Source organism: Colobus angolensis, unplaced genomic scaffold, assembly GCF_000951035.1.
Source record: "Colobus angolensis palliatus isolate OR3802 unplaced genomic scaffold, Cang.pa_1.0 Scaffold45, whole genome shotgun sequence".
Taxonomy (NCBI): Eukaryota; Metazoa; Chordata; class Mammalia; order Primates; family Cercopithecidae; genus Colobus; species Colobus angolensis.
In genome coordinates, this window is record NW_012117932.1 from 1,647,366 (window position 1) to 1,659,951 (window position 12,586).

At 35.5% G+C, this 12,586-nt stretch overlaps 1 protein-coding gene across 1 annotated transcript in view; it reads left to right on the forward strand.

Moving 5' to 3' along the window:
* ROCK1 (Rho-associated, coiled-coil containing protein kinase 1) overlaps positions 1-12,586 on the forward strand; it is a 158,036-nt gene that overhangs the window by 92,631 nt on the left and 52,819 nt on the right. Inside the window, exons 14-16 of the mRNA XM_011957774.1 lie at positions 5,878-6,013; positions 7,232-7,323; positions 7,427-7,673. Of these exons, the coding sequence (XP_011813164.1) occupies positions 5,878-6,013; positions 7,232-7,323; positions 7,427-7,673 (475 nt within the window). The remainder of the gene's footprint in view (positions 1-5,877; positions 6,014-7,231; positions 7,324-7,426; positions 7,674-12,586) is intronic.

The following is a 12,586-nucleotide window of genomic DNA, read 5'->3' on the forward strand; positions in this document are numbered from 1 at the left end:
TCTCTCCCCAGACAGCATAGCAGTGACCATGTGGGGAATCTACACTTACACTCCCAGCTGGCAGTAATGGGGTGCCCCTCCCACTGCCTTCTGGGTTGGTTTCAAAAGAGGCATGGTAGAGAGTCAGAACTTTCGACTGAAAATAACAAGCTCCCTTCCACAATGCAATGTCATCTGTGGGGGCCACATGAGGAGCAGCCGTGGTGCACTCGGTGGAGGCCTGGTAGAGCGCCAGAACTCTTGCTTCCACCCAGCAATGATAAGGATCTGCTCCCTTCCCCACCTGAGGTGTCAGTAGAAGCTGAGTGGAAAACCTGGACTTCTACAAACTCCACCTGGCAGAAAAGAGGCAGCACCCCCCTAGTTTCACCAGAACAGTGTCAGAGGAGACCTTCTGAAAGAGATTTTAAATAAGATCCAGAATGTTGTAAGATAATGTCCAGGTTTGAATAGAAAACTACTCATCATAATCAGAACTAGGAAAATTTTAACTGGTATGAGAAACAATAATAAACTAATACCAACGCTCAGACGACACAGATGTTAGAATTATCTGACAAGGATTTAAAGGAATCATCATAAATATGTTTCAGTGAGCAACTGTAAACATATAAACAAGCAAAAAAATAGTCTCAGAAAGACATAGACAGTATAAAATAGAGCCAACCAAAAATTGCAAAAACTGAAATAAAAGTCTCAATAGATGGTGTCAGCAGCAGAGGGAACAATGCAGAGGAACGAATCAGAGACCTTCAACAAAGAAAAATAGAAATTATGCAGTCTGAACAACAGAGAGAAATGGTCAGAAAAAAAGTGACAGAGCCTCTGGGACCTGTAGAACTATAACAATGAAATTCTCACATTCGTGTCACTTGAATTACTAAAGGAGAGGAGAAAAAGGGGGTGGGAAGAAATGATGATGGAAAATTCAACAAATTTGACAAAAGACCTGAGTTGACTAACAAAAGACATAAACCACCAAGAAGCTTAACAAACTACAAAAAGTGTAAACCCAAAGATATCCACACCAAGACACAATAGTCAGATTTCTGAAAATTAATGACAAAAAAGAAATCTTAAATACAGGGCACACCTTACCTAGAAAGGAAAGAACAGTGTAAGTGACAGCTGATTTCTTACCAGAAACCATGGAGGCCAGGAGGAAGTGGCATGACTTTTTCAGGTGCTAAAAAAACAAAAAAACAAACCTATCAACCCAGAATTCTGTGTTCAATTAAAATATCCCTCTCAAATGAAAAAGAAAATGACAACATTCTCAGATGAGGAAAAACTAAGATAGTGTGTCACCAGCACACCTTCCCTAAAGGAATTGCTAAAAAAAAATTCTCTAAACAGAAAGGAAATGATAAAAGAAGGAATCTTGGCCAGGAGGGGTGGCTCACATCTGTAATCCCAACGCTTTGGGAGGCTGAGGCGAGCAGATCACTTGAGACCAGAAGTTCAAGACCAGCCTGGCCAACATGGCGAAACCCCATCTTAAAATACAAAAAAAATTAGCCAAATGTGGTAGCGCATGCTTGTAATCCTAGCTACTCAGGAGGCTGAGGCTAGAGAATTGCTTGAACCTGGGAGGTGGAGGTTGGAGTGAGCCAAGATCGCACCACTGCACTACAGCCTGGGTGACACAGCAAGACTGTCTCCGAAAGAAAAAGGAGGAATTTTGAATTACCAGGAATAAAGAAAGAGTAAAATATGGGTAAATACTTTTTTTCCTCCTCTTGATTTTTTTATAATAGGCAGTTGAAGCAGAAATTATATTGTCTAATATGATTCTCTGTGTATGAGAAAAAATATTTTAGACATTATAAACAGAGAATAATGGGTCATAAAGAAAGGTAAAGTTTTTAGGTTGAGTGTGGTGGCTCATGTCTGTAATCCCGGTGGATTGCTTGAGCCCAGGAGTTCAAGACCAGCCTGAGCAACAAAGTGAAACCCCATCTCTACAAAAAATACAAAAATTAGCCAGGTGTGGTAGTGCATGCCTGTAGTCGCAGTTACTAGGGAGGTAGAGGTAGGAGGATCGCTTGAGTCCAGGAAGTTGAGGCTGCAGTGCCATAAGCATACCACTGTAGTCCAGCGTGGGTGATAGAGTGAAACCTTTTCTCAAAAATAAATAAAAAAGATAAAAATTTAAAAAAGAAAGGGGAGGTTTTTATACTTTAACTGGTAAGATGCCAATACCAGTAGAGTGTGCTATATATTAAGCTATGCATCTACAATGTAATATCTATGGCAGCCACTGAAAGGCCTTACAAGGAGATACATTCAAAAACACTGTAGGTAAATAATATTCAGGTAACCACAGAAAGACAGGAAAGAAAATGTAGAAATAACAGAGATCAAACAAAAATGGCAGATTTAACCCTAACATACTACCAATAATGATATTAAATGGAAATTGAATGGAATACCAATCAAAAGAGGTGGTAGGCGTAGATTTTTTTAAATCCCCCATTTATGTATCTGTCAGAAACTCTTCAAATATAACAATATAGGGAAGTTGAATATCAGAAGATGTAAAGAGATAACATACAAGTATTAAAAAGAAAGCAGCAATATTGACAATGTTAATACCTTAACGTAGACTTCAGAGCAAAGAAAATTACCATGAGCATAGAGGAATATTACATAATGATAAGAGTTAAGCCACCAAAAATAAAAAAAAAATCCTAACTGTACACTAAACAAAAGAGCTACAAAATATGTGAAGCAAAAGTTAATAAAACTGAAAGGAGAAATAGACCAATCCATAATTATTGTTGGAGACTTCAACACCCCTAAGAATTACCAAACATAGCAGAACTCAACCACACTGTCAGCCATCAGAATTTGTTCAACATTTACAGAACTCTCTGCTTAACAGCAGAATATGCCTTCTTTTCAAGTGCTTAAGGAACACACACCAGGTTAGACTACATGCCAAGCTATAAAACAAACACATTTGAAAGCACTGAAATCATACAGAGTTTCCTGACCAAAATGTACAGATGAGAATAACAGAAAAATCTGCAAACACATGGAAAGCAAACAACAAACTTCTAGATAATCCAGAGGTCAAAGAAGAAGTCTCAGTGAAAAAAATACATTGGAATGTTAATTATGTCTCATAAAACTGTTATGGCTCTTCATCTTTAAAAAATGTTTGAACAATGAAGTGAAAATACATCATCAGAATTTGTGAGATGCTGTTAACATAGTGATGAAGGTTAATTTATAGCACTAAATGCCTACCTTAGGAAAGAGGAGAAGTCTGAAATCAATAATTTAAACTCCTGCTTCTGGAAATGAGAATAAGAAGAGTGAAATAAACCCAAAACAAACAAAAGGAAGGACAAGTAACAATAAGAGCAGAGAACAATGCAGTTAAAAGCAGAAAAACAATAGAGAAAAACAGTGAAACAAAAAACTGTGTGAAAAGATCAACAAAATTAACAAACCTCTAGCAAGACTCATAAAGGAAAAAGAGAGGACACAAATTACCAGTATGAGGAATGAAATAGGGCTAGGGCATATACTATAGACCATATAGGTATCAAAAGAATCATAAGGAAATACTATGAACAGTTCTAAACACAATTAAGACATTTAGATGAAAGGGACTAACTTCTCAAAAAACAAACTACCACAACTCATACAGTGTGAAATAGGTAATTTCAGTAGCCCTATATAAGTGTTAAGGAAAGTAAATCCATACTTTTAAAATTTTTTAGATAATATGGATGACAAATAAACATATGAAAAGAGGTTCACGTAATTAGTCATTTGGGAAGTGCAAATTAAAATTACCATAAAATATTACTCCATAACTATGGAAAAACAGTAAGTTTTAAAATTATGTCAATAATGAACTGGCAAGGATATGGAGAAACTAGATCACTTGGACATTGCAGATGGGGATATGAAATGGTACAGACATTCTGGAAAACCAATTGGCTGTGTTCCTGAAAAACTAAACATGTACCTACTATGTGACCTAGCAATTGTATTCTTGGGCATTTATTCCAGAAAAATGAAAATTTATATTCTCACCAAAACCTGTACACTAGTGTTTATAATAGCTTTATTTGTAATAGCCAAAAACTGAAAACAATCAAAATGTTCTACAGTAGGTGAATGGTTGAACAAACTTTGGTACATTTGTACCATAGAATACTCAGCCACAAGAAGGAATAAACTGTAGATACATACAATACATAGATGGATTTTAAGGACTTTATGTTGAGTTAAAAAAAAAAAAAAACCTGTCTTGGCTGGGCATGGTGGCTCGGGCCTGTAATCCTAGCACTTTGGGATGCCAAGGCGGGCAGATCATGAGGTCAGGAAGTTGAGACCATCCTGGCCAACATAGTAAAATCTCATCTCTACTAAAAATACAAAAAAAAAAAAAAAAAAACTGTCTCAAAAAGTCATGTATTGCATAGTTCCATTTATATAACATTCTCAAAAAGACAAAATTATAGAAATGGAGAACCGTTAGTTGCCAGGAATATGGGTGGTGGGAGAACAGGGATGAATGTAGCTATAACTAGTGACTGGAAAGAGATTATTGTGATGACCAGTTCCGTATCTTCATTGTGGTGGTGCTTACATGAACCTACATATGTGATAAAATGACAGAACTGTACACACCTTATACCAGTGAGAATTTTCTGATTTTGTTATTGTACTATTGTTATATATAACGTAACTACTGGGGAAAGCTGAGTGGAAGGGCACTTGGGATCTCTCTCTACTATCTTTGCAACTTTCTTTGAATGTATAATTATCTAAAAATTAAAAGAATGATGAACTCTTAGAAAGACCTTGAATGATTTATGTCCAATTTTTGCTTAAAGATGAGAAAGCCCAGAAACACTATAAAACAGGTTTCCTAATGTGGAGTCTTAAAAAGTGAAGCATCAAAAACAAGATTTACTGGTAGTGGTAACTCAGAAAGGTACACTTTTAAGTTGTGAAAATGCGGGTATTTTAGCCTGGTTACGGTGGCTCATGCCTGTAATCCCAGCACTTTGGGAGGCCGAGGCAGGCGGATCACTTGAGGTCAAGAGACAAAACCTGTCTCTACCAAAAATAGAAAAATTAGCTAGGCACAGTGGTGCATCCCTGTAGTCCCAGCTACTTGGGAGACTGAGGCACAAGAATCACTTGAACCCTGGAGGCAGAGGTTGCAGTGAGCCAAGATTGTGCCGCTGCACTGCAGCCTGGGCAACAGAGTGAGAATCTGTCTCAAAAAAATAAAAAAAAAATAGACAAAACAAATTGGTATTTTAATCCTCCTCTCTCTGGTAGTTTCTTTTTCTAAAATAACAATATCCTTGATTGCTTTTTAATACACATTGGTGGGTAGATACCTAGAACATCTTAGATAGGCAAGTTGTTGTTGACAGAGATAGGATTCAGGGAGACATCGAGGAAATGGTGAACTCACTGCACATTCTGTACCATCTGGTAATGTTTGAACTTTTCATCACTTTATTATCAGATGATCCTTTCATGTTTCATTCCTTAAATTTGGGATTGTTATGCCAAAATATTGGTAGCACAGTATGATTGTCTTAAACTTAGAGAGTGGCTTTCAGTCTGAAAAGATTCACAGGGTTGTATTTTAAATTTTTGGAGCCAGAAGTCTCTGAAAATTTTACCTATCAAGTTCAAGTAAGCAGATTCTCACTGTCTTCTTAAAAGGCAAGCTACTCAGAAAGTTGTATTAGGAGATACTATTTGCTTTTGAAACAGAACATTTGTCTTAAGTGTTTGTCTATTTTTTTTTCTTGTTTTTCGTTTTTAAGAACAAAATACTCGAATGAATGACGAGAGTATTAATCACAATGGTAACTTTTATCATTATAATTTCAGGGAAATCAAAGAAGAAATCTAGAATCTACAGTGTCTCAAATTGAGAAGGAGAAAATGTTGCTACAGCATAGAATTAATGAGTACCAAAGAAAAGCTGAACAGGAAAATGAGAAGAGAAGAAATGTAGAAAATGAAGGTGAATTGTCACTACTTTTGAAAAATGATAAAATTTCTAACACTGTCATGAGGTTGTCTTTAATTTAGTGTCCATGATATGTACATAAAGCTATAGTCCTAAGACACTTTATAAGCTAAATAACCCAGATCTCAAGTTAAATTTATAACATATTAAAGTAAATAGTAAGTAGTGTTTAACTAGAGTAGTGATTGTCATCATGGTGTGCTCCTGGGAAGCTTTAAAGAGTACTGATGCCTAAGTCCCAGCGATTCTAATTTAATTGGTCTAGATATGTGGCCTGAGTATCATCATTTTTTACAAGCCCCCTAGGTACTTCTAACAAGCAGCTGCGTCTAAGAACTGCTAAACTAGGATTTCTTGTGTTTTAATGCCTGTTACAAATATATTTAAAATACCTTTCTACACCCATCGATGCACTGATTTCACTTCCATAAGTTATTTTACATACATACTCATACTGCAAACTGATATATACACAAAGCTATTCATTGTAGCGTTGCTTAAAATGACAAAAAAATAAATGCAGTCAATGTTTATATGAAACATAATGTAATACATATATGAAACATAAAGGTAATCAATGCTGTAATAAATTTTAGTACATCTATATGATAAAATACTATGCAGCGTATAAAAAAATCATCTCCTTAAATACTGGTATAAAACAATCTCTAAGATATATCTTTAAGTGACAAAAACAAAGTACAGATTGCTTGTGTTTAAAACAAGAGTACTTGTCTATATATGCTTAAATTAAATATATATTAGGGAGGAGAGTCAGTTAAGGGAGACTCACAAGAAGCAAAAATGACTAAATGGGGAAGGGAAGCCTTATACTATCTACCATTTGATACGTGTTAAATTTTGTATTAAGATATTGAATTATCAAGCAATTGATCTATTGAAAAATAATATTAAAACTAGCTTTATAATTACACTAACAGAGTGATCTTATAAAGGGAATAAAGGAGTTGGAGTTTGAGATTTGCAATAGTGAGAAGAAATCTGTTTTTGCACTCTGTGTTATAAAATGATGGTCTACTTTTTAATGAATTTAAAATGCAAGTACTTCCAAATTGGAATTTGGCTTTGGGAGTGGACCTAATGTAGCTGACTGTTATGGCCTAAGACTAAATGTCATTTTTTAAAAAAGGATTTATATGTTTCCACTATGAAAATTTTGTAATTTCTATATATTATTCTTTCATTTTCTAGTTTCTACATTAAAGGATCAGTTGGAAGACTTAAAGAAAGTAAGTCAGAATTCACAACTTGCTAATGAGAAGCTGTCCCAGTTACAAAAGCAGGTAAGTGTTTCAAATGAGGTTCCTTTTTTAAAAAAAATGTAGATAATTAAATTGTATTGCACTTTGGTCAGAAACCTATTTTCTTTCTTTCTTTTTTAAATAGCTAGAAGAAGCCAATGACTTACTTAGGACAGAATCGGACACAGCTGTAAGACTGAGAAAGAGTCACACAGAAATGAGCAAGTCAATTAGTCAGTTAGAGTCCCTGAATAGAGAGTTGCAAGAGAGAAATCGAATTTTAGAGAATTCTAAGTCACAAACAGACAAAGATTATTACCAGCTGCAAGCTATATTAGAAGCTGAACGAAGAGACAGAGGTCATGATTCTGAGATGATTGGAGACCTTCAAGGTAATATTTTTTTTATTGTGGTAAAATATGCATAACATGAAATTTATTATAACATTTTAACCATTTTTATGTATACAGTTCAGTGGGATTAAATGCAGTTCACAGTGTTTGCAACTGTCATAAGTGGAATCATATAGTGTTTGTCCTTTTGCGTCTGGCTTTTTTCACTTAGCACAATGTCTTCAAGGTTTATCCATGTTGTTTGTGTCAGATTTTCCTTCCTTTTTAGGGCTCAGTAATATTCCATGGTATGTGTATACCACATTTTGTTCATCCACTCATCTATCAATGGAAGGAATATTTTATAATTTTTATTTTTAATTGTCAAAAAATATATAACATAAAATTTACCATCTTGATCATTTTTAAGTCTAAGTTAATATATTTATGAACATATTATCCTCATAAAGAAAATGACTTTGGTGAAACCAGAAATGGTTGCATTCTTTTTTATTTACAATTTTTTGAGATAGGAACTTGCTCTGTTGCCCAGGCTGGAGTGCAGTGGCATGATCATAGCTCACTGCAGGCTTGAACTCCGGAGGTCAGGCAATTCTTCCACCTCAATTTCCTGAGTAGCTGGGACTACAGGTGCATGCCACCATGCTCAGCTAATTTTTGCATTTTTTGTAGAGACGGAGTTTCACCATTTTGTCCAGGCTGGTCTCAAACTCCTGGACTTAAGTGAAACACCCACCTCGACCTCCCAAAGTGCTGGCATTATGGGTGTGACACACCACACCAGGCCAGCATTCTTTCTCTTTTAGGATAATGCCTACATTTGTATCACGTTATAGTTTCTTCACCCTCACAGGTACTCCTGCGGGGTAGGTAATGTGGATATTTTTCAGTTTTACAGGTATATTAACCAAAAACTTCATTTGAAAACTTGCCTAATTCATAAAGGTTTTACTCAAAGTGAGACTAATCCAGGCAAAGAGGATTATCACTCTTAAAACCTAGGAATTCCTCATGCATTGTTGGTAGTAATAGAAACTCAGCTGCAGAAATAGAATCCTATTATGCATTAAAAGTTATACCCTTGGGAACGTTTGAACTGGAGATACTGACAGTCTTCGTGAATACTGACAGTCTTCGTGAATCTAAGAGGCAAAAGATTGAGTGTAAATAACAGTGAATAAATGAACAGTTTTTAAATAGTAATAAAATTCAGTTTGTTTTCAAAAAGATTCCTGGCTTTACGTACTCACATATTTTTCTATTTTCTATTCCTGTTAGTAGCAGCATCCATACTACCTAATCAAAACAAATATGCATGGAAGTTGCCAGATCTCTCAGGAAAAAATTGGAGGGAGGAGTTCATTTTAACCTTAGTTAGAGTTGGGAACATAGTTTCAGGTCCCTTGGGGCTTGATGATTAGCTATAATTCAGTGGAGAGAGGTCAGGGTCAGTTTTTGTGACTAAGGAAACAGAAAATACGATCTCCTGTTGGTTCTTAGCTGAGGAGTGTTGTGCAATCATATTTCTCAGGGACCAGGCTTAAAATAGATCTGAATATAACTAAGAAAGTAACCACTTTATATGTAACAGGAAAGTCACAGACTTCCTTAAATTGCTTTCCTAGGCCTTTTTATACAGCTTATTAGCTGTTTGAAAGTCTCTTCATCTCCCTTCTTTGTCTGTAAACCAAGGAGAAAAGAATAGGTTACCTCTAATAAATCTTTCCAGTTCTGAAATTCTTGTAAGTTTGTGATCTGTATTTGACTGAGCTTTGAGCTCTTTGCTTCAGAGGCAGAGATCATCCATGTACTATCAACAGTGGTTTTAAACTGTATCTATTTTTTAGATATCAGTTAAAGTTAAGGAAAATTTGTAGCATGATTTATTGTTTGTTTATCCTTTTTCAGTGTTTCCTTTGTTTAGTTTGGAACTTAAATGTGAATAAAAGCTCACATACACTAAAATAATGCACACAACTTATGTGAGTTTCAACATACATATAAAAGGGCATTGTGGTTTTTTTTAAAAAATCACAATGTTTATATTACTCTTTTCTGGTCTTTAAGAACTTTCAGGCTTCTCAAGTATAAATTTAGTTTGGGATGATGGGCTTCTGGCAGAGTCTTGATTGTTATTCATTAATGGAGTGTCCTCCATATATGACCTCTGTTGAATAGTCTTTCTTATTTTTTACTTTTTATAACCCTTTAAAGTATAAAAACTATTCTTAGCTTGAGATCTGCACAGAAACAGGCGGCAGCCCAGACATTTGCCAGTGCCTGGACTAGTGAAACAATAAGGCTGCGATTGATTACAGGGAAAGTTTCCAAAAGCTCAGGCTATAGAGTCTTAATGAAAGTGATCAAAATGTTATGGAGGATTGAAAATTTTAACTGAATCGATAAGCTCTCATATAGTAAGTTTATCTGTGATTCTTCAGATTGAATGGCAAGAAACAATTTTTTTTAATTAACCATTTTTAAAAGTCTGTTTTTTTTTTTTATATTGTTTGCACCAGAAGTGCTTCAGATTTTGGATTTTGGGCGGTTTGTGAATATTTGCATTATGAGTATCCCAAACCTGAAATCCTTGAATGTCATGTCAGTGGTCAAAAAGTTTCAGAATTTGGAGCATTTGGGATTTTTGGATTTTCCGATTAAGGATGCCTAACCTGTCCTGTAGTGACCTCTTGTGTACTCATCATTTAGCTTCAAAAATCTTCATTTGGTAGCCAGTCGTATTTCATTTTATACCTCTACCTCCCCTTCCCAATCCTCTGACACTGAATTATTTTGAAGCACATATCAGGCACCATGTTGTCCTTTTGTAAATACATCCTAATTTGTAAATATTTCATTATCTTAAAGATAGGGACTCTTTTTTAGAAAGACAAACATAACTACAATGTCATTATCAAAGGTAGAAAATAGGTGACAGTTATTTAATATTATAAAATATCTAATTACTGCTTAAATTCCTCTAGTAGTCTCATAATTTGTTGTTATTATTGCATTTATTTTGCTTGAATTTGGATCCAAAGTTTGGACATTGCATTTCATTAATAACGTCCCTTAAGTTTATTTTAATCTGTATTTTCCTCCACCCTTTTGTGTTTTTGCTATTGTTTTTGGTTAAAGAAACCAGGGTTTTTTTGGTCCTGTGAGTGGCTCCCATTCAGAATTTTACTGATTTCATCCACTGATATCATTTAGCATGTTGCTGTGTCCGTGATAGTACTTTAAACTAGATGTTAGATCTAGAGATGTGATCTACTTCGGGTAGGACTTTGTCAAGAATACTTATAAGTAGTAGTATTTAGGTACCAGGAGATACATAAACATAAAATCTGGGCTGGGCACAGTGACTCACACCTGTAAAACCAACACTTGTGGGAGACTGAGGTGGGTGGATCTCTTGAGCCCTGGGGTTTGAGACCAACCTGAACAACATGATGAAACCCCATCTCTACAAAAAATACAAAAATTAGCCGGGTATGGTGGCACGCACCTGTAGTCCTAGCTACTTAGGAGGCTCAGGTGGAGGATTGCTTGAGCCCAGGAGACAGAGGTTGCAGTGAGCCGAAATCGTGCCACTGTACTTCAGCCTGGGCAACAGAGAGAGACCCTGTCTCAGAAACAACAACAAACAAACAAATATAAAACTTAAAGTCTGGCTGTATCTTTTTGTGGTGTTAGTAGCCATTGATGATATCATTGCCTAGGACCTTTGTTTCCTTAGGAATTTGCAGTGGTGATCATCTATTTTTATCCTTCTTCATTTGTTAATTGGTATACTACTCTAGAGATAAACATTTCTTCATCAATTATATAGTAGTTACTTTGAGGTACAGCTTATAAAAGAAAGTCAGGTTAAATACTTAATTATTTGTCAGTTTTTGGAACAGTGAGTTATTTCCCAGGCATCCTCCAAAGATGATTAGTGAATTTTTAAAATGTATCTATGAACTCATGAATTTTAATATATTTAATATATATTAGCCCTTTGCATTCTTCTTAATGATGCTCACTTGAAGTTTAGTAGGAATTCTTTAAGTTTAGACACTACCCTAGTAGTTTTGGATAGCATCCTTGCTTTTTGATATGCATAGATTTTGCAGGTTATTTTTTGGCCCAGACTTGGAATCACCCATTTGCCTAGGAACTTCAGTTGCTTTTGTAGCATATGACATTCAGGGTCTGTAACCTGAATTCTGTGGGTACTCACTACTGTTGGGTTGGTCAATGTTAGTAGGTCATTTTAATGGACAGAGGTAGGGAACAATTTTTTTTGTAGTTAATAATTTCTTATTTATTGTGATCAGGAACTATTAAAATATTTTTGTCTCTTTGTTCTGTCAAATTTTAAAATGTGTTTTAAAAGTTTTCACTATCATTGTGAGTTTTTTTTCTCATAGCCTCCCGCGTATTTCTTTCTTTCTTTCTTTCTTTTTTTTTTTTTTTTTTGAGACGGAGCCTCACTCTGTGGCCCAGGCTAGAGTGCAGTGGCGTGATTTCGGCTCATTGCACCCTCCGGGTTCAGGTGATTCTCCTGCCTCAGCCTCCCAAGTAGAAGTAGCTGGGACTACAGGTACGCGCCACTATGCCCAGCTAATTTTTGTATTTTTAGTAGAGACAGGGTTTCTGACCCTTTGTGTTAGACTTCTTTCACTTAGCATAATGTTTTACAGGTTCATCCATATTGTAGCATGTGTCAGTAGTTCATTCATTTATGGCTGAGTAATATTCTGTTATTTGTATATACCACATTTTGCTTAGCCATTCATCTGTTGATGGGCCTGTGGATTGATTCCACCTTTTGGCTTGTGTGAATAGCACTGCTTCAACATTTGTGTACAAGTATTTGTTGGAGTACCTGTTTTTAATTCTTTAGGGGTGTATATTTAGGAGTGGAATTTCTGAGTCTTCTGGTAATTCTTTTTTTTTTTTTTTTT